We start from the raw sequence: 18,318 nt of genomic DNA on the forward strand, positions 1-18,318 counted from the left end.
TTAATAGCCTTTTCAGATAATTGTGGACCTATTTCTTTGATATTACACCCAAACTCAGCAAGAAGTATGTTAGTTGCAGTATGGAATCTGAAATCCTGTCAATAAACTTTTTATACTTCGTTACATTAAAATCCCTTGGTTCTGTCTTATACTTTAAGTGGATCTTTGCCTTTTGTCACACTTAGTAACATCATATATTAGCCATTTAAAACATATTTTATGCCTATCTTCCAAATGTTGACACATTCCTTTATAGATGGTCTTAAAAAATCACATTCTTTAAGTCACCACTTATTTCATCAGAAAATTCTTTGATTACTGAGAAGTTGGAAAATTCCTAGGGACAGATGCTAGTTTTCCAATATTCTAATTTTTCTTGAAAGATCAAATTTTATTATTGGCAACAAACACTATCAGTTGTTTTTCTTGAAGTGAAAAACTTGTTTGTTCATTTTTGAGAAAATATCTGCCACACTCTCAAATTCCAATAACCTAGTTTTCCTCACAGTCATTCTTTCAAGTAAAAATGGTGTTTTGTGAAGAGGTGGCCAGGTCACCGTGCGGTTCAATCACAGAAGTTTTCCCCCCTTGACAGCTGTCATAGCGGAGGCACACAGATGTGATTTACACCCTCCTGTGTCCTCACGCAGGATGTGAGAGAGACACATGTTCCAGGGTCGAGGTGAGGTTGTTGTCCCTCAGTCGTGTCCGACTGTTTGCGACCCCATGGACTGAAGCGCGCCGGGCTTCCCTGTCCTTCACTATCACAAACTCAAAGGGTTGAGATGTAGTTAAATTAATCATTTTTACAGCTTCATCAAGGGCATTAAGTAAAACTGGCCTTTTTTTTTTTTTTAAACTGCCAGCGTGTGACTGTGAAGGATACAACACCAGTGTAATTTGGAGTCACTCACTGCCTTTTTTTGTGCTGAGATAACCAGCAGTCTGACCCAGCATTGCTTTTGCCTTATTGACTGCACATGTCAACATCTCAAAAAAGACACCTTCTTCATTATAATGACGAAGGTTTTGACCTCAGTGGGAGCCTGAGGATCTCTGCAGCCTCTCCTCTTCTCCTGGGTCTGTGCGCCACGCTTTTCAGTTCAGTTCAGTCGCTCAGTCGTGTCTGACTCTTTGCAACCCCATGGACTGCAGCATGCCAGGCCTCCCTGTCCATCACCAACTTGCAGAGCTTGCTCAAACTCATGTCCATCGAGTCAGTAAAGCCATCCAACCATCTTATTCCCTGTCATCCCCTTTTCCTCCTGCCTTCAGTCTTTCCCAGCATCAGGGTCTTTTCCAAGGAGTCAGTTCTTCGTATCAGGTAGCTAAGTATTGGAGTTTCAGCCACGCTTTTATGTCAAGAGAAAAGCAGTTTGATCAGCTCTTAGCTTTTAAAAGTCTAAGAAAATATGCCTTTTTTGAAGGAAAAATTATTTACTTATACCCAGATTTGTTTGTAAAAAAAGTTTGAGGCCTGTGAAAATACATTGTGTAACCAAGGTAACAAATCTGATAATGAGCAGAATATTTGTAATATTTTTTTCTTCTTAAAACTCACAGTACTAATTTTAATTGTTTGAGGTGATTTTTATAGTAGCTATTAGTTGTGTCATTGGTAGATCTTTGGATGATCCAAAAATTACAAGTTTTAATAAGAGTAAACCAGGGAACCCAGCTTAGGTTCACATTTTTGGCAAAATATATGTGGCTGCTTATGCTGTGAAATGGCTAACGAGAATTTTTGCTTGCAGGTGCCCGGGAGTATCACGTCCAGTTTTTTAGCAACCAGCCAGAGAGGGCGTGGGTTCATGAAAAGCGGGTCCGAGAGTATAAAGGCCACAAACAGTATGAGGAACTACTGGCTGAAGCGACCAGACAAGCCAGCAATCACTCTGAAAAGCAGAAGGTAACTGATGACATAGAAGCATGGTCAACTGAACGTGGATTTTAAAGGACTTAATAATTTTAATAGAGCTTTTCGTACTTGAATTCAGGCAATTAGAATGATTTATTTTAGTCCTCTAAGTTCAATTTTAATAATTTATTATCACTGTGTCAAATTCTACATATCACATAAACAGCATCGCAGTCCTCTCAAAAACTTTTTCTGCTTAATACAATTTTGGTTTCTATTTTTATTTGAATTCAGATGTATAAAGTGTAATAGATGCTAGTGAAATGTGACTATTGTCAGAGATTTCTATTCTTTTCATTTAATTTTGGCATCCTGCCCTAATTCCCCTTTATGCTTGTTTAGCAAAATTGTTCTATGAAAGTAAAGTTTAAAAAATATTTAGTACTTACACTGAGACAGGCACTTTTTTAAGCATTTTATTTATGTGTTAATCCATTTAATCTTCATTACAATGTCAGTGAGGTGTAGATACTATTATTCCTATTTCTATGGATGAAGAGATTAAGGCACAGAAAGCTTGAGTAGTTGCTTCAGCCAAGGTCACATTAGTGATGGAACCAAAGATGATGTGGTGGTGGACGTATTAGAATTTGGACCTGTACTCTTGATAGTATGTCTGGTCGAGATTTTTTAACTCAACTAATTTAGTGTGGGCCTCTGGTGATTCAGAAACATGTTCTGTTTTCACAGTAAGCTAAATATTATTTCAGAGGATTTTGATGACTTTTATCAAGCATTCTGTAACATGTTACAAATTCAAATGTCAGTGTTTGACACATACTATACTGTCTGATGGTTCCATTAGCTAATTTCTGGCTCCCTCAGTCTAAGCTCCCTGGCTAATTCCTACTTGCTTTGGTCATTCACATACCTTTATTCAAAATTTTCTTATCTGTCTTGCCAATCCAGCCGTCTGATCAGGACTGTGGAAACTGTGATTCAGGTTTTTTCTCCCCCATTACGTTCCTGTCGTCTCATGTCTCGTCGACGGTCACGTGCTCCTCGGGGCTCCTCTTCCTCTGCACCCTGTTTGCATCCTGGCACAAGCCGGCCGCATAGCTCTAAACGCTGGTTCTCTGCCCCTTCCTTAGCTCTGCTGTGGTCTGTGCAGCACCCCTGAGCTTGAGGGTGACGTTTTTAATGTTTGTGTTTCCTAGGCCACTGAAAGCAATCATTTCTGTCACCTTCCTTCTCTCCGCCATCATCATTGCTAGCTTTTTATGACTGTGATGTGAAGAGGACAACTCCTTGGAGGGACTCGTCCAGCAGAGTGGGCGACAGGGAAGGGTTTACCATCAGAAAGAGTGGACCTGCGTGTCCTCGGTAGTAGCACGGATCCATCAGAATACAGGCTCAGAACATTTCCTTTATTTGCCTGAAGACCCTGAAGGTGTGTATGCACACCTGGAAAGACTATAAGACCACATGGGAAATACGCATGGGTTTCAGTGTCCCTGTTGGAATAAAGTGTTAGTCGCTCGGTCTTGTCCGACTCTTTGCGACTCCATGGACTGTAGCCCACCAGGATCCTAGGTCCATGGGATTCTCCAGGCGAGAATACTGGAGTGGGTTGTCATGCCCTCCTTCAGGGGACCTTCCTGACCTAGGGATCAAACTTGGGTCCCCTGCATTGCAGGCAGATTCTTTACCAACTCCGCCACAGGGAAACCCAGTTAGAATAAAGCGAGTTCCTTACTGCCTGCATCTTTCTTTCCAGATTCGGAAACCACGGCCTCAGAGAGAACGTGCCCAGTGGGACATCGGCATTGCCCATGCAGAGAAGGCGCTGACCATGACCCGGGAGGAGAGGATAGAACAGTATACTTTCATCTATATTGATAAACAGCCCGAGGAGACTCTATCCCAAGCAAAAAAGAACGTTGCCTCCAAAGCTGAAGTGAAAAAGCCCCGAAGACCGAGGTCCGTGCTCAATGCGCAGCCAGAACAGATCAATGCCGGCGAGGCGGCCTCCTCGCCCTCAGGTACTGAAATGCGGAGACACAGCCAGCGGCGGCACACTGGCGTGGACGAGGATGACCCGCCTCCCGTGAAAGTGGCCTGGAAAACGGCAGCAGCGAGGAAATCCCTACCAGCGTCCATCACCATGCACAAAGGGAGCCTGGACTTGCAGAAGTGTAACATGTCTCCCGTGGTGAAAATTGAACAAGTGTTTGCTCTGCAGAATGCTACAGGAGATGGGAAATTTATCGATCAGTTTGTTTATTCGACGAAGGTATCTCCTTTTCTCATGGGTTTTCTAGGGGAAGCCAGGTGTCTAGTAAGTAGTCAGTGTTGGCATTTAAAAAAAAACAACCCAGATAACACAAGATCATCATCTAAATACCCTTTGTATTCACCGCACTTGAAATGTACAGTCAGTTTACTATGTTTAAGATGGGGGCAAAAAGGACATAGGCAAAAAAGCTTTGTTTTCCTTCTTTTCCCCCCCTCTTTTGTAATATCCCCATCTGTACTAGATTAATCTTGAGCTGTGCAGCCAAAATTGAGCTCAGCTCCCTAAAATCATGGGAAAAAAACTGGGCACTTTGCCTGTTTCTAGTTTGTGTGGTTAGGTTTTTTTTTTTAGTTGCAAAGTATGCTTCTGATTAAATCATCTCTGTCATTTATCTGAATTAACCATTGTAATCATTGTACCTCCTGATCCGTTTGGTGGCACCAGCAATTTTGTTTGGCTCATGTTGGCTTGGGGTGCTCATGCGTTTTAGGGAAATACCAGAGCTGTGTGTGTCCTGTCACAGTGAACCGTGGTGATAGCTTGGGTAGGGGCATGAATGCAGCCTCTTCACACAGAATGCCTTCCTCAGCCAGCCCTGGGCCTCCAGTCAGGGTGCTTACAGTTTAAGGCTTTAAAACTTGTATAACATTTGTCATTTTTAATATACCTCTTCACTACCCTCCCAGCCCACCCCACAACTGTGGGCTTGTGTATTCAGTTTAGTGGCTCCTCATGGATGTAAGGGCTTCCTTCGTGGCTCAGTGGTAATGAACTGCCTGCCGATGCAGGAGATGCATGTTTGATCCCTGGGTCGAGAAGATCCCCTGGAGAAGGAAATGGCAACCCACTCCAGTATTCTTGCCTGGAAAATCCCATGGACAGAGGAGCGTGGTGGGCTACAGTCCATGGGGTTGCAAAAGAGTCGGACACAACTTAGCAACTGAGCACACACGCGTGGATGTGTACAAGTTTTGAGAAATTCTGTGGTTATTTCTTAACAGTGTCACATGCTCATTAAAATAATTAAATATAGGGACGCCTCATCAGTGATATATTTTCCCAAGGTGTAAATGTCCTCTGTTAACCTGTTTCTGCCTACAGAGTCACCTAATTTCACTAAGGCGAAGCTCCTTGGAAAAACTTAATTTATAGTCCCTGTTTGGTTCTGTGAACAGCTTTGACTAGCAAATAAATCCTTTGCGTGCTTTTTGAATGTGAATTGGCTTCATTCTTGGAGCTGGTTTTTATCTGCTTTAGGATGCACAAGTCAAACTTGGTCACCCCCCTCCAAAGAGTGCTATTTAAATGAAATTTGAGGTAAAACTGACCTTTTAAAAATGAAGGCTTTAAAAATACATATACTATATTTATAAATCACTGTTTTATTCTGCATTAAAAAATATCTAAAATGAGAACAAAACTGAAATTAGCAACTTCTGTCTGTTCCAAGTTGTTTGTTGGGTGCACATTTTGGTCATACTTCTGTAATCTAAGGAGAGTCTTGTCTTTCAAAGACACATTGGCATTTTTATCCATATAGTAGGGTACTTTACCACATTAAAATGGCTACAGTTCTCTTACTGTGATGTGGGTAAAGGAAGAGACCATTCAGACCAGAAAATGTTTTGGTTTTGACAGAAAAATAGGTGGTACAGGGTTTTTTTTGTTTTGTTTTTTTAGTGATATTCATCATCTGGGCTTAACAGATAGTTTTTTTTCCCCGAATAATCTCATCACATTAGAACACAACCTGAGACTTAATAAAAGTGCTCTGTAATGGCTAGGAGAATAAAGTGACTGCGATCAAAAACCATATAAAATCCAAGCACATTATGATGGTCTTAAGCCGTCTTTATAAGCCAACGATGCCATTTGTCTGGTAATCACCTGTTTGTTTTTTTTTAATTTGCCTTATTTTGAAGGGAATTGGTAACAAAACAGAAATAAGTGTCAGGGGACAAGACAGACTTATAATTTCTACACCAAACCAGAGGAATGAAAAGGCAACTCAGAATATGTCGTCTCCTGAAGCAACAACTGGTTCTGCAGGTGGGTATGAGTATAGAGTACACAGACCCATTTGAGGTCTTGGTTCTGCTGGACTATCACATGGCAACTGTGTTCCTAGGAAACCTTCATTATCAGAATCAAGTTATATTTTTAAAAACTCAAATTATAAAGGCAATTATTTCAATAGGAGAGAATGGCTTAGGGAGCAAAGAGCTTTATTGATAGTAACAATGATAGTTATTTTTCCTATAGGAATTTAAATAAGGGGATTCTATGATGAAAAGAGTATAGTTATAAAATCTATACATATCTGACTTAGATGCATCATTTGATGATCTCTCTGCATGAAAATAATGGCTTTAACTTTTCCAGCACTATTAACACACACTTATTATTTCCTCCTTTATCCCCTGTGGAACACAAATTGGTGGATGCCCACGCTTTTTCCATTTCCCTTAGGTGTGCCAGATGTCGGTAGCTGAGGGTCTTGGGCCTAACTCTCTTATTAGAATCTTCTCTGATTAACAGATAGCTTGAATTGAAAACCAAGATACATTAGTGTTACTCAAAGAAGAAATGCCTGTATTTAGTAAGATTGTGCCTTTGGAATAGGCAAAGGCTGACTTGTAGCTTAAATTGAGTGTCTGGTTGGTTTGGTTTATATAACAGTATACTGCTGCATACAGCTGTCAAGAAAAGAGTTAGATATCAACTAACTTGATCATTTGAAATCAAGGAGAAATCATTGAAATCATAGAAGAAAGGAGTATGTTTCACTTTGTTTTTTTTTTTTTCTTAATTTTGCTAAAGTATAGTTGCCTTAAAACAGTGTTGTGTTGTTTTTTTACTATATAGCAGAGTGAACCAGCTATATATATATACGTATATCATCTCCCTTTTGGACTTCCTTCCCTGTTCTTTTGAAATTTTTTTGGAATCTTAAGAAGTGACCAAATAATTGTCCAGATGGATTAAAGTCTTGAGACCCGAGGTAGTAATCTTAGCTCAATAATAACTCAGGCAAACCTGTAATTGAGAGGCACTAAGAGAGAAATATTTTTGTAAGGGAAGTTTTGAGTTAAAATTCTTCTTCTTACAAAAGTTAAATAAAAGCAAACATTATTCAGGAAAGAACTTGGGCTACTCTTCTTTTTTAAAAAAGTGACAAGCCTGCCGGATGGGGTGAGGTGGTGGCATATACAGGGTGGGGCAGAGCCAGTAGGAAGCCTTCATCCAGCAACGAGTTGGGAGAGGAGGCTGCATTCAAGAAGAGAGGAGCCAAGTCCAGAACCAGACTTGCAGCTTGTGTCGTTTCAGAATCCTGTACAAAAAATGAAGTTACAATGTTGAAGCAATGAATAATGGACCTAGAAGATCCTGCATTAATTAGCCATAGTTGAACGTTTTTGTTACCTTCTTAGATGCCGCAAGACGGTTGGCCTCAGCACTTTGTGGTTAGGTCCAGGTTTTGTCATCTTTACACTAAACAGGTGGTAATTTGTCTGAATGTCAGCATGATACTTACACTAGGAGGATCACTAAACATCTGTTTTCTCCGAACTGGGGAGAAAGTAAATTCTGCATAGAATATTAGATTGATCTTCAATATTAAACTTTGACTTTTAATGGAGCTTGGTGTTTTCTTCCCCTCAGCTACTGAACATTTTATCTTCATGTTGTCCTTTGCATTTAAGTTCTGCTGTGAATTTTCTTCTTTCCTTTTTTTATTTTTTTAAGCTGTGGAAGGTTGTAATTCTTTTTTTTTTATAATTTTATTTATTGTTGGCTGTGCTGGGGCTTCAATGCTGCGCAGCTTTTCGCTAGCTGCAGAGAGCGGGGGCTAGTCTCTACTTCCGGCGCGCAGGCTTCCTATTGCGGTGGCTTCTCTTGTTGCGGGGCACGGGCTCCAGAGCACAGGCTCAGTAGTTGTGGCCCAGGGGTTTACTTGCCCCAAAACATGTGGGATCTTCCCGGATCAGGGATCAAACCCGTGTCTCCTGCACTGCCAGGCGGATTCTTTACCACTGAGCCACCAGGGAAGTCCAGTCATTATTCTTTATATTGAGAAAAAGTTCAGTTTCTTCCCCAGGCAGGCATATGTAGTTAGACCGTAAATGACTTTCGTGACCTTACTTTAGAGATGAGCGGTCTAAAGCTTTGACCTTGGTTTCAATTTGGTTGCCACCTATAGCTGATAAACATATTTTGTCTCCTTAAATGACCGTTTTGCTCCTTGTGAAAATAGCTTCTGAAAAGTGGTTGAAAAGTCAGAAGAGAGACCTGGTCTCCCTTCAGAAACCGATTGCATCATCATCATCTCAGTTGATGTTAACTACTCATGGAGAATTCTCAGGCTTTTTCTTAGTTAATTTAGGTGCTGCATAGACTGTGGCGCTGCTGCTTTTCTGTGGTTTGAGGAATCATATTTGCATTTATATAAGATCTCTATGCTATTTTCCAAATCCAGAGATGCTCACTTCTTATCCCTTAGAACATAAGCAGGATACTTTTTCATTGTCTAGGGTTTTTTTTTTTTCATTATTGGGGTTTTGTTGGGGTTTTTTTTTTTTTTTTTTTTTTGGCTGTGCCACATGTCATGCATGATCTTAGCTCCCTGACCAGGTATCCAACCCATGTCCCCTGCAGGGGAAGCATGGAGTCCTAGCCACTGGACCACCAGGGAATTCCCATTTTTAGTATTTTTGTTTTATCTAAATTTTATTTATTAATTTTTATTTTTGGCTGAGCTGGGTCTTCGTTGCTGCACGTGTGCTTTCTCTAGTTGTCGTGAGCGGGGGCTCCTCTGTAGTTACAGTGTGTGGACTTCTTATTGCAGCGGCTTCTCTTGTGGAGCACGGGCTCCAGGCATGCAGGCTTCCGTGGTTTTGCAGCTCGCGGGGTCTAGAGCACAGGCTCAGTAATTGTGGCACACAGGCTTAGTTGTTTAGCAGCATATGGGATCTTTCCTGGACCAAAGGATCAAACCGGTGTCCCCATGCATTGCAAGGCAGATCCTTAACCACTGGGCCACCAGAGAAGTCCAGTGTTGTTTTTAAACGTAGTAGAGTTTATATGTTCTTTGGGTAGCTTTCAGAATAATTTGAAGGAGTCACCCCATTGCCTTATCTTTACAAGATAATAGATCAAATATCATTTGCCCTTGATGGAACAATTATATGTTGTCATCCTCAAAACAAGTAAAGATTTTTGTTTGTTTGTTTGTTTGTTTGTCTTATGCAGTTCTAGTTTCATTTTCCTCTTTCCTGGTAGGTACTTGAATATTGATAACTAAACTGAAATGCAGGTCTCTGGAATACTCAGGTGTCTATGAGGGTGGGATGGATGCCTGTTGTTTTAGTTAACGTTTCCATCAGTGTGAAGAGAAGAGAAAAGTGAGAGTAAAGGACACCTTCATTGTGTGACTTCTATGCTAGAAATTAATTAAGTACAGCTCAGAAACAATACGTTATCGTCAAACTGCCTGCTTCCGCCCCTGAAAAAGGAATGGGATCTTTCTTTGTTTGGGCTTTGAACAAAGGTGAGGAGAACTGTTTCCCCATAGACAAGACTAAGGAAACCAGGAAGTATACAGGTGATGTGAACACTTTATGGAGGTAGCTTCTGCAAGGTGATTATCATCTAGCAAGGGCTGATTCAGGTGGTCCAAGCGCTGAGAAGATAGAGAACAGCTGTGCTGAAAGGGTTCTTCCTGCTTTGGGTCACAGAGTGAACCATTCTGGGGTCCATTCCTGACTTAGCATTTTCTCACACTGTGGCCTTAAATGTCAGTTTTATCCTTCCCAAAATGGGGTCGCAGAGTTGGATACGACTGAGCGACTGAGCTGAAATGATGTGAGTTTTATTGCAAAGACTCTTACTGTTTAAAAACCTTCTTAGCCATTTAATATTAACAGACTTGAAAATTTTTTCAATTAGTTTTCCATGACTAATTATTTCTAAAGGATTCCAGTCCCTTGATAGTCAAATTAATGATTCATTGTTCGTCACATTTTTGTGTTTTTCCTCCTTTTTTCTCTTTGGTTGTTAATAATATGACAATAGTACAACCAGCAGCCAGACCTGTTAAGCATTTTAAAGGTAGAATTAATTTTTTGTTAATGCAAAATACATAATACTGAATAAATTTTGAACCATTACTTCCTAATGTCAGCTGAGAATACAGTCGTTTTTATACATTCCCGCCATCCCTTCATCTCTTCACTTATTATTACCTACGTGTGTTTATCGTCTGTTTTAGTTTGACTATATAATTTTTTAAAACCTAATCCCTCTTTATTTGTATAGTTCAGGGTCTTTCATGAATCCTAGTCTCAACTTACCAGCCTTTACAATTTAATCTACAATTTTTTGTGTACTCCCAAGTGTTTTAATAGTTTTTAATGATTGTAATTAAAAGACCAAAAGTAATGGATGAGAAAAGCAGGGAATTTGGTCAGATCTTAATTATTTAAATGTCAAGGCATCCTCGAATGAGTTTTTATTTGCTTGTTTAAATTATCTTTTAGGCTCAGTAGAAAAGAAGCAGCAGAGAAGATCAATTAGAACTCGTTCTGAATCAGAGAAATCCACTGAGGTTGTGCCAAAGAAGAAGATCAAAAAGGAGCAGGTTGGCTTCCTACCTGTAGAGAGTTAGAACCTTGTATTTGTCCATGTTGTGGCTTATATTGGTACCTTAAAAGGAGAGACCTCCCCAACACTGGATTTCCCTTCTGGACTACGTCATGCTTCTGCCCTGATGAATTCCAGTACCCAGTTCTAAGACAGCATCCCTGTGATTCTGCTTCAAGCATTTTCACAAAACACAGTCAGGCTTCAGGAGATGGGAAACCACTGGTCCAAGACTTTTAAAAATTCCTCTCATTTATTTTGAATTTTCTGTTATGAGCAAAATGATTTCATGTTTTCATGATTTTTATTTGGAACCATCTCTGAGGTCCCCCCCCCTTTTTTTTTTTTAATTTTAATTTTTGACCTAAGCTGCTAATATGTGTTAATTTTATTTTTTAAACAAATCAAATTAATTTAACTGTAAGAGTTTTAGTTAAGAAACATAACCATAGATGATCTGGTTTTTCTGCTGGTATCACAGATTTTTTTGGAATGTTGTTTTCCCTGTAGAATGGTACTCACCTGTTATTGGGTTATTAGATACACACTGTTTAAGTTAAAAAAGGGAGGGGCACGTTGACTGAAAGGTATTCAACCAGTGTAATCATTGTAGTACAGGCAGACTAAGTTACATTTTCAAAGAAGTTTTTAGAAACCATTACTTCTTTAACTTAAGCTCACAGTCAGAATTTTTCTTCATTGTTTAAAGTAAAAAGATACCCATTTTTACAGACCGGGCAGCTGCTATTAAACAAAAAGAATTGTGAGTAGTATTAGTTCCCATAAGCTTTCTATTTTAAAAACCCCTCAAATACATTTAGAAGAATGTGGAGTTTTCTACTTAAATGATTTCTTTCAGAATTTTAAACTTCCAAACTTGAGGTGATTTTGTGGGTGCGTCATGGTATCAGCAAGCATGTAAAACAATTTTCTTAGAAATCGTTTAACACAGATTTAAATAGTATACTAATTTGACGTTCTTTTATCATCATTAGCTTTCATACTTAGGAAATTATATTCCAATAAATCTTTCTAAGCTCTTGCAGGTCTACAGTATTCCTTACCAAAATGAAGTTGCGAATTTGCCAGCTGGTTCCTCAGTTCAGTCTGTGACCAGCCAGACTAAAATTAATAAAGAGAATGAGTACCAAAAAATGGGACAGATTGTTAATGCCACTGTGTTTAGTTAGTAGCAGAACAATACCAGTGATTATTTAGAAGATTTTATATTTGTATCGCCAATTGTATCTTGTAAAAGCTCTTCTGTTGTATGCTTTTTTCTACCTGTTGTAAAAAATAAAAAATAAAATAAAATTTTAAAAAAGCTTAGAATAATCCTTAAATATTTACAGACTGTGTTGCAACATGCATATTTCACCACATCTCAAAGAAAACTAAAATTCAGTTTGTAGCTTAAGCAGGAACTCCTCCAAAGAGCATCCTTCTCTCAGTTCCAACGGTTCAGCCCTCCAGTTACCATGCGTTGTAATATTCATTGGCAGAGTAACTTCTGATCTCTCTGTCCTAATGTAGGATCAAGACACTGTTTATAAGACACTCAAGAAAGTGCTTTTGCAATATCGCAAACTTAAGTTTGTACTAGCAGCAAAAGTATTGAGCTTCCAGCTGTATGGAGCCCCATAGCACTCTACAGAGAGGGTCCTGATCCCCAGCAACTTAGATGTCAGTGCAGGCGCGGAGGGTCTTTAAAGTGCTGTGAGTTGCATTAACCTGAGTATCATAGTAAGTAAAAACTTTACCCTAAACATCTTTGGGGCGGGCGGAGTTTACAGCAACCCCGGGGCTGCTTGTACAAACAATGCCTCTCCTGCCTCCCAGATGCAGAGAAAAGCATCTGGGTTGTCTTCAGGCACCGAGGAAGCAGTGGGAGAGGGCTGCCTAAGCGCACGTGGCTGAGTGTTGCCCCTTGGTGCCCAGCACAGGCAGCTCAGACTGACCCTGAGACAGCTTTACCCAGAGAACGGGACCACGTCCAGATTTCAGATGTATTCGTTGCTCATCGTTACTCAGATTGATGGCCATATTATCCCCCCCCACCCCGTTAATTTGGCAGAAGAAAAAAAAATTCCCCACTCATGCTATATTTTTCTGTCCAAAACAGGTCGAAACAGTTCCTCAGGCTACAGTGAAGACTGGATTACAAAAAGGTGAGTTGTTAATAATGTTGCTCTGCATTTTCCTCAATTAAAACCAATTTTAAAGACTTCTTCGTACTTCATGTATTTTTGTGTGTCTCTGTAAATCATTGTTGTCGCTCTTCAGTCGATGATTCGTGTGAAGCTGAAGCATTCCCCTGTGTCTGTGTGTGTGTGTGTGTGTGTGCGCGCGCGCCTGCCTGCGTGTGTGTCTCTTAGAGTTGATCTTACTCTGTGCCTCCATGTGAAAAGTCTTGTTCGTTTTGGTAAATTGGAGAACACCACGTAGGCTTAATACCTGTTTCCAACTTTTCTCCTTAAGATTCTGGGGTTTCACTGGTTTATAAACTAGGGATGTGACGAATCCACTTTTTTTGGTATTCGACCGAATACCGAATAGTAGCTCTGTCAATAGTTGGCAAACCTGGACTATGACAAATCAGACGAGACCACCTGATTGAAAAAAAAAAAAATCTTGCCACGTTTATTTTTACAGTGCTGTAAAATCTTTTTTTTTGTAAATTAAAATGATTCATAGCCTACTTATGGCCATTATTTGCTGATCTTATGCAGAATCTATTTGAGATATGCACAAAGTTTAAGAAACCTTAAACTTAAGTCTGTACTTTCTGTGTGCAATTTGACTGCAGTACAAACTCCATAGCATTGATTCGTGCGTTTTTGGTGAGATCAGACTGTATTTAATGCCTGTAGTTTACTCTGGGCAAATTGCATTATTAAAAAAAAAACACCAGCCTCTCTGCATTCTCGGGGAGAAGTCTGCAGCGATGGTCTCCGTGGAGATCCTCAGCAGAACTGAACAGCCTCTCGGAGGGAACACTGCTTGGCGGAGCTCCAAGAAAAGACATCGCGATCGCTGCGAGATTAGGAGGCCTGATTGCGTTGTGTTTCCACCATTCCACAGGGTCGGCGGACCGGGGCGTGCAGGGCTCTGTCAGATTCAGTGACAGCTCCGTCTCCGCAGCGATTGAGGAAACTGTGGACTGAGATTCCTGTACAATTTCATCCCAGAAACTCCAGACTTGTAGTCTCCATGCAAGATTTCTTTGTCGGCGGCTCGATAAAACAGTTTCTTTGTTTTCGATTTTGATTTTGCCAATCATCACTATTGGCGTTTTCCTGCCTGGTTTCTTCAAGACTCTGAACAATTGCTTTAACATTCAGATGATTTTTTTTTTCTTTTGGTCTGAGCTGGATGGGTACAGCTTAAATCATGGGTCCAGCCTAAAAAAACCATCGTTTAACTTACACTGATCAATTTCAACATGGACTGTTTTTGGGGGTTTTTTGTTTTTTGTTTTTTTCGGTTTTGCGTTTTTAAATAAAGCATCATTAATGCACATCGCAGGGTTTTGCCAAACAGCCCAAACTGTATACATTACAATCATTAAAAGCTTTTATTTTTTTTAACATTAGTGCCGTTATCATGGAGAACAGCGTGGTGGCTGCCTGTGGGCAGTCTGTCCTTTTTCTAGCATTTTCAGAAACTCATCGGAAATGGCGGTACCTGTGTTTCCCTCCGAAAGCCTCTCAGTACAGCACTCCTGTTCCTCTGTTAAAACTCCTTGTTAATCCAGTGATCTTTTAGGCCAAGGAAATATGTTGTGGTGGTGTTCTGAGTCCATACACCAACAATGAAGGAGATAGATTTGTGTACTTGTGTTTTTTTTTTTTTTTAATCAGCGTTAACATGGACAGGCACCCTCACTTTATAGATGTAAGGAAACCCTCAGTTGAAAACCTTGTAGGATGGGATGTGATGACGAGGTTCCGGTTAACCTGAGCAGTCTCACGAGGCCCACATCTTCCACCGCAGACCGTGGCCACACACCAAGTACTGCTCCCTGCCCAGCCTTTGCGGATCTTCACGGCCCTCGGGAGACCTGTTCCTCCTGGGTCTCTTCTGGACTGCACACCTCCACCATAGCTTGCTGGGCTGATCTAAGATGTCTGTCTGTTGTATGGAAATTTTGGGGGAAAAAAAAAATTCCCAAACACAAACTGTGGGTTGAAATATTAAGCGTCTCCTTGGTTCCTTTGGTATCCACCGTGGCTGATCCACACGTTCCATCGTGGCTGTTTCTGTATAGCCTATACTGCATTAGCCTGAGAGATTGTTGCTTTGTAACTTTTTGCACTATTGTTTTGGCCGGATTTGTATTACACACAGTTTTAAAAAAAAAAAAATTCCACACTATTCTCTGCCTTTTTTTTTTTTTTCTTCATACTTATTCCTTCCCGCACCAATTCCACACAGAGGCCTCTCATCCAGCTGTTCGTGATTCGGCTGCGCTTGAACACTGATTGTCTGTTTACAGCCCTCAGCACTGTGTCGCCTAGATGGCGTGACGTATGTCGCGGTGCTGCAGCACTTGTAATGGTCACAGTACCTGCCCTTCACTGAGGAAGTCTCAGACGAACATTTGTGAACATCCAGGATTTATCTGGGGGAGGGGGGGCAATAATCATCTGAAATGCAAAATTCGGGGGAAAATGGCACTATCCGTGTACGAATCGAATACAAATCAAAGATTTGTCACATCCCTAATAAAAAACAAGAAGGAGGTGTCTCTGCAACCGTATTTGTAAGCTGCACAGTGTGTTGGGTTTTATGTCTTCCTTCCCCCCCCCGCCCCCCAAATTGAACGGCTACTTGCATTGCTCCAAATCAATCCGCTGTCCTGCAGTTCTCACCAAATTGGTGTTTAGATCGGAACTTGGGCTCTGTGCCCGAAAATAGCTTTAGTGCAGGAGCTCGGAATTAAATGTTTTCAGAGAGCGGTTGTAAATTACATCACTCACCATCAGGAAGGTCAGAAGCTTATGAAGTTTTGACTCGTGACTTCAGTGTTACAAAGAGAGCTATGCTTTTTTTTTTTTCTTTCTCACACTACAGATGAGTTTGGGGAAAGAAAATACTCTCCCACAAGAAAAAATTAAAACAACAGAATGTTAAGCACTATTTTAGGATTAATTTCGGTGTGTTGTATTAAGGTGCCAGCGAGATTTCAGATTCCTGCAAACCTCTAAAGAAAAGGAGCCGCGCCTCAACCGACGTAGAAATGGCTGGTTCCACATACAGAGACACGTCTGACTCTGATTCCAGAGGGCTGAGTGACCTGCAGGTAAGTATATCCCAGAGCCTGGGCGCAGTGCCGTCTTGCTTTGCCAAACAAGTAACCGAGTAATGCTTTGCCTGGCTCTTTTTTTTTTTGGCGAGAAGGGGGAATTGGGGAAAAAAAAATACTGGTAGTAAAGGAACCACTTTGGTTATTTTGTAACTTAGGAGTCTCTTAACTTTGCTGATCTCTTAATCAGAGGTCTCCAACCTCCCGGATCTAAGGCCTGATGATCTGAGGTGGAGCAGATGTAGTAATAGAAATCAAACGCACAACAAATGTAATGCACTTGGATCATCCTGAAGCCACCCCCCGCACCCCCAGTCTGTGGAAAAGTTGTCTTCCATGAAACCAGTCCCTGGTGCCAAAAAGGTTGGGGGCTGTGGTTTTACAGAACAGAAGCGACGTTTGTTGTTTTTGTTTTTGTTTTTCATTTTAACAGTTTCTCTCAAAACACCACACATCTGGTATCCAGAGGTTTTAGAAAGAAAGAAGAGGTTGTGGGAAGGTTTATTTGAGCAAGGCTTACTAGGATTTTCACAGCACCTAATTTTGAGGAGATTTTTGTTTTTCTTAAAAGCCTGTTCTGTTTTCTGTGCAGGCAGGCTTTGGAAAGCAAGTTGATAGCCCTTCGGCTACTGCAGAGGCAGACGCTTCTGATGCGCAGTCCATGGATTCAAGTCTGTCACGAAGAGGCACTGGAATGAGCAAGAAGGACACTGTATGTCAGGTAGGCAAGGGACCTGTCCTGCATCTTGAAACAGTGGCCGTGATGTCCTGCCAGTAAAACGCTTCCGTCCTGTCAGAGAGGGTAGTATATTTCTTCTTCTTCTTCTTCTTCTTTTTTTTTTAATTGTATTCCTTTATTTGGCTGCACTGGGTCTTCCTTACAATATGTGGGATCTAGTTTCCTAATCAGGGATCGAACCCAGACCCCCCTGCATGGGGAGCAAGGAGTTTTAGCCCCTGGACAACCAGGGAAGTCCCAGAGAGGGTAGTATCTTTCTGAATTGCAATATGACTTTAAAGCTACAGACCTCAAAGCCACTTCTGACTCTTTTCTTCCCTTTCGGAGTTGGAATACTTAATATTCACCTGAAACTGGGTCCTCACTGGGATGTTGCTGAGTCGTGTCTGACTCTTTCACCACCTCGTAGACTGTAGCCCACCAGGCTTCCCTGTCCATGGGATTCTCCAGGCAAGAATACTGGAGTGGGTTGCCATTTCCTTCTCCAGGGGGTCTTCCCAACCCAGGGGTCAAACTGGAGTTTCCTTCATTGGCAAGTGGATTCTTTACCACTGAGCCACCTTGGAAGCCCCCTTCATTGTGATACTCTCTTATTAATTGGAAGTAAATGACAGATGGCTGCCTTCAAAAACATTCTCTTAAATTTAAGTTGCTATAACCATTTTTAAGGTTTATTTACCCTTTTTGAAAAATACTGCTTTGCACTGTGAAGCAAAGTTGAAGTCTGCAGATTCCAAAAAAGCAATCATCAAAGATCAAGTGTCACTTTTAAACTTTATACATATTGGGTGCAGGGAAGAGTTTTCTAGTTCAGTGGTTCTCAAAGTGAGGGCCAAGGACCAGGCGCACAGTCAGGATACTTACTGGAAATTCTCAGGCCCAACCCAGACCCACTAATCAGAAACCGTGGACCCAGCAAGCTTGTCTTCACAGGCCCTCTAGTGGTCCTGATGCCTGGGACAGTTTGAGAACCGCTGTTTATTTTTGCCTTGTTACAGATCTGTGAAAGCTCTGGCGACTCTCTGATTCCCTGTGAGGGAGAGTGCTGCAAACACTTCCACCTGGAGTGCCTGGGCTTATCATCACCCCCCGATGGAAAGTTCATCTGTGTCGAGTGTAAAACTGGTGAGCATCCCTATTCTGGTAGATACGGGGCGGCGGGTAGGGTATGGAGAGCCTCTGTCTCCTCTGACGGTGCACTCCCTTATGCATTTATGGAGCTCAAATCTCCTCTTCCATAGCTGTTCCAGCGATTGAGATTATTCAGTGATTAGGCTTCCTAAGACCAAAAAGAAAAAAAACAAACCAGTTAACCATATTATTGTCAGATTTCTTCCTTGACCATCAGTTCAGTTCAGTTCACTCGCTTAGTCGTGTCCGACTCTTTGCGACTCCATGAATCGCAGCACGCCAGGCCTCCCTGTCCATCACCAACTCCCGGAGTTCACTCAAACTCATGTCCATCGAGTCAGTGATGCCAT

The 18,318-nt window shown here is 41.2% G+C and overlaps 1 protein-coding gene across 7 annotated transcripts in view; it reads left to right on the top strand.

Annotated features, from left to right (window-relative positions):
- The window catches only part of NSD3 (nuclear receptor binding SET domain protein 3), a 104,783-nt gene that overhangs the window by 49,790 nt on the left and 36,675 nt on the right, over nucleotides 1-18,318 (top strand). For 6 of the 7 annotated variants that reach the window (XM_070459887.1, XM_020876344.2, XM_020876348.2 and 3 more), the window contains 8 exons: nucleotides 1,755-1,909; nucleotides 3,636-4,151; nucleotides 6,077-6,203; nucleotides 10,691-10,791; nucleotides 12,916-12,961; nucleotides 15,965-16,095; nucleotides 16,691-16,819; nucleotides 17,836-17,962. In XM_070459887.1, the coding sequence (XP_070315988.1) occupies nucleotides 1,755-1,909; nucleotides 3,636-4,151; nucleotides 6,077-6,203; nucleotides 10,691-10,791; nucleotides 12,916-12,961; nucleotides 15,965-16,095; nucleotides 16,691-16,819; nucleotides 17,836-17,962 (1,332 nt within the window). Of the gene's footprint in view, nucleotides 1-1,754; nucleotides 1,910-3,635; nucleotides 4,152-6,076; nucleotides 6,204-10,690; nucleotides 10,792-12,915; nucleotides 12,962-13,874; nucleotides 15,553-15,964; nucleotides 16,096-16,690; nucleotides 16,820-17,835; nucleotides 17,963-18,318 lie in introns of those variants that run through there. The other variant, XM_020876351.2, reaches the window with a different exon arrangement.

This window comes from Odocoileus virginianus, chromosome 32 (assembly GCF_023699985.2).
Source record: "Odocoileus virginianus isolate 20LAN1187 ecotype Illinois chromosome 32, Ovbor_1.2, whole genome shotgun sequence".
NCBI lineage: Eukaryota > Metazoa > Chordata > Mammalia > Artiodactyla > Cervidae > Odocoileus > Odocoileus virginianus.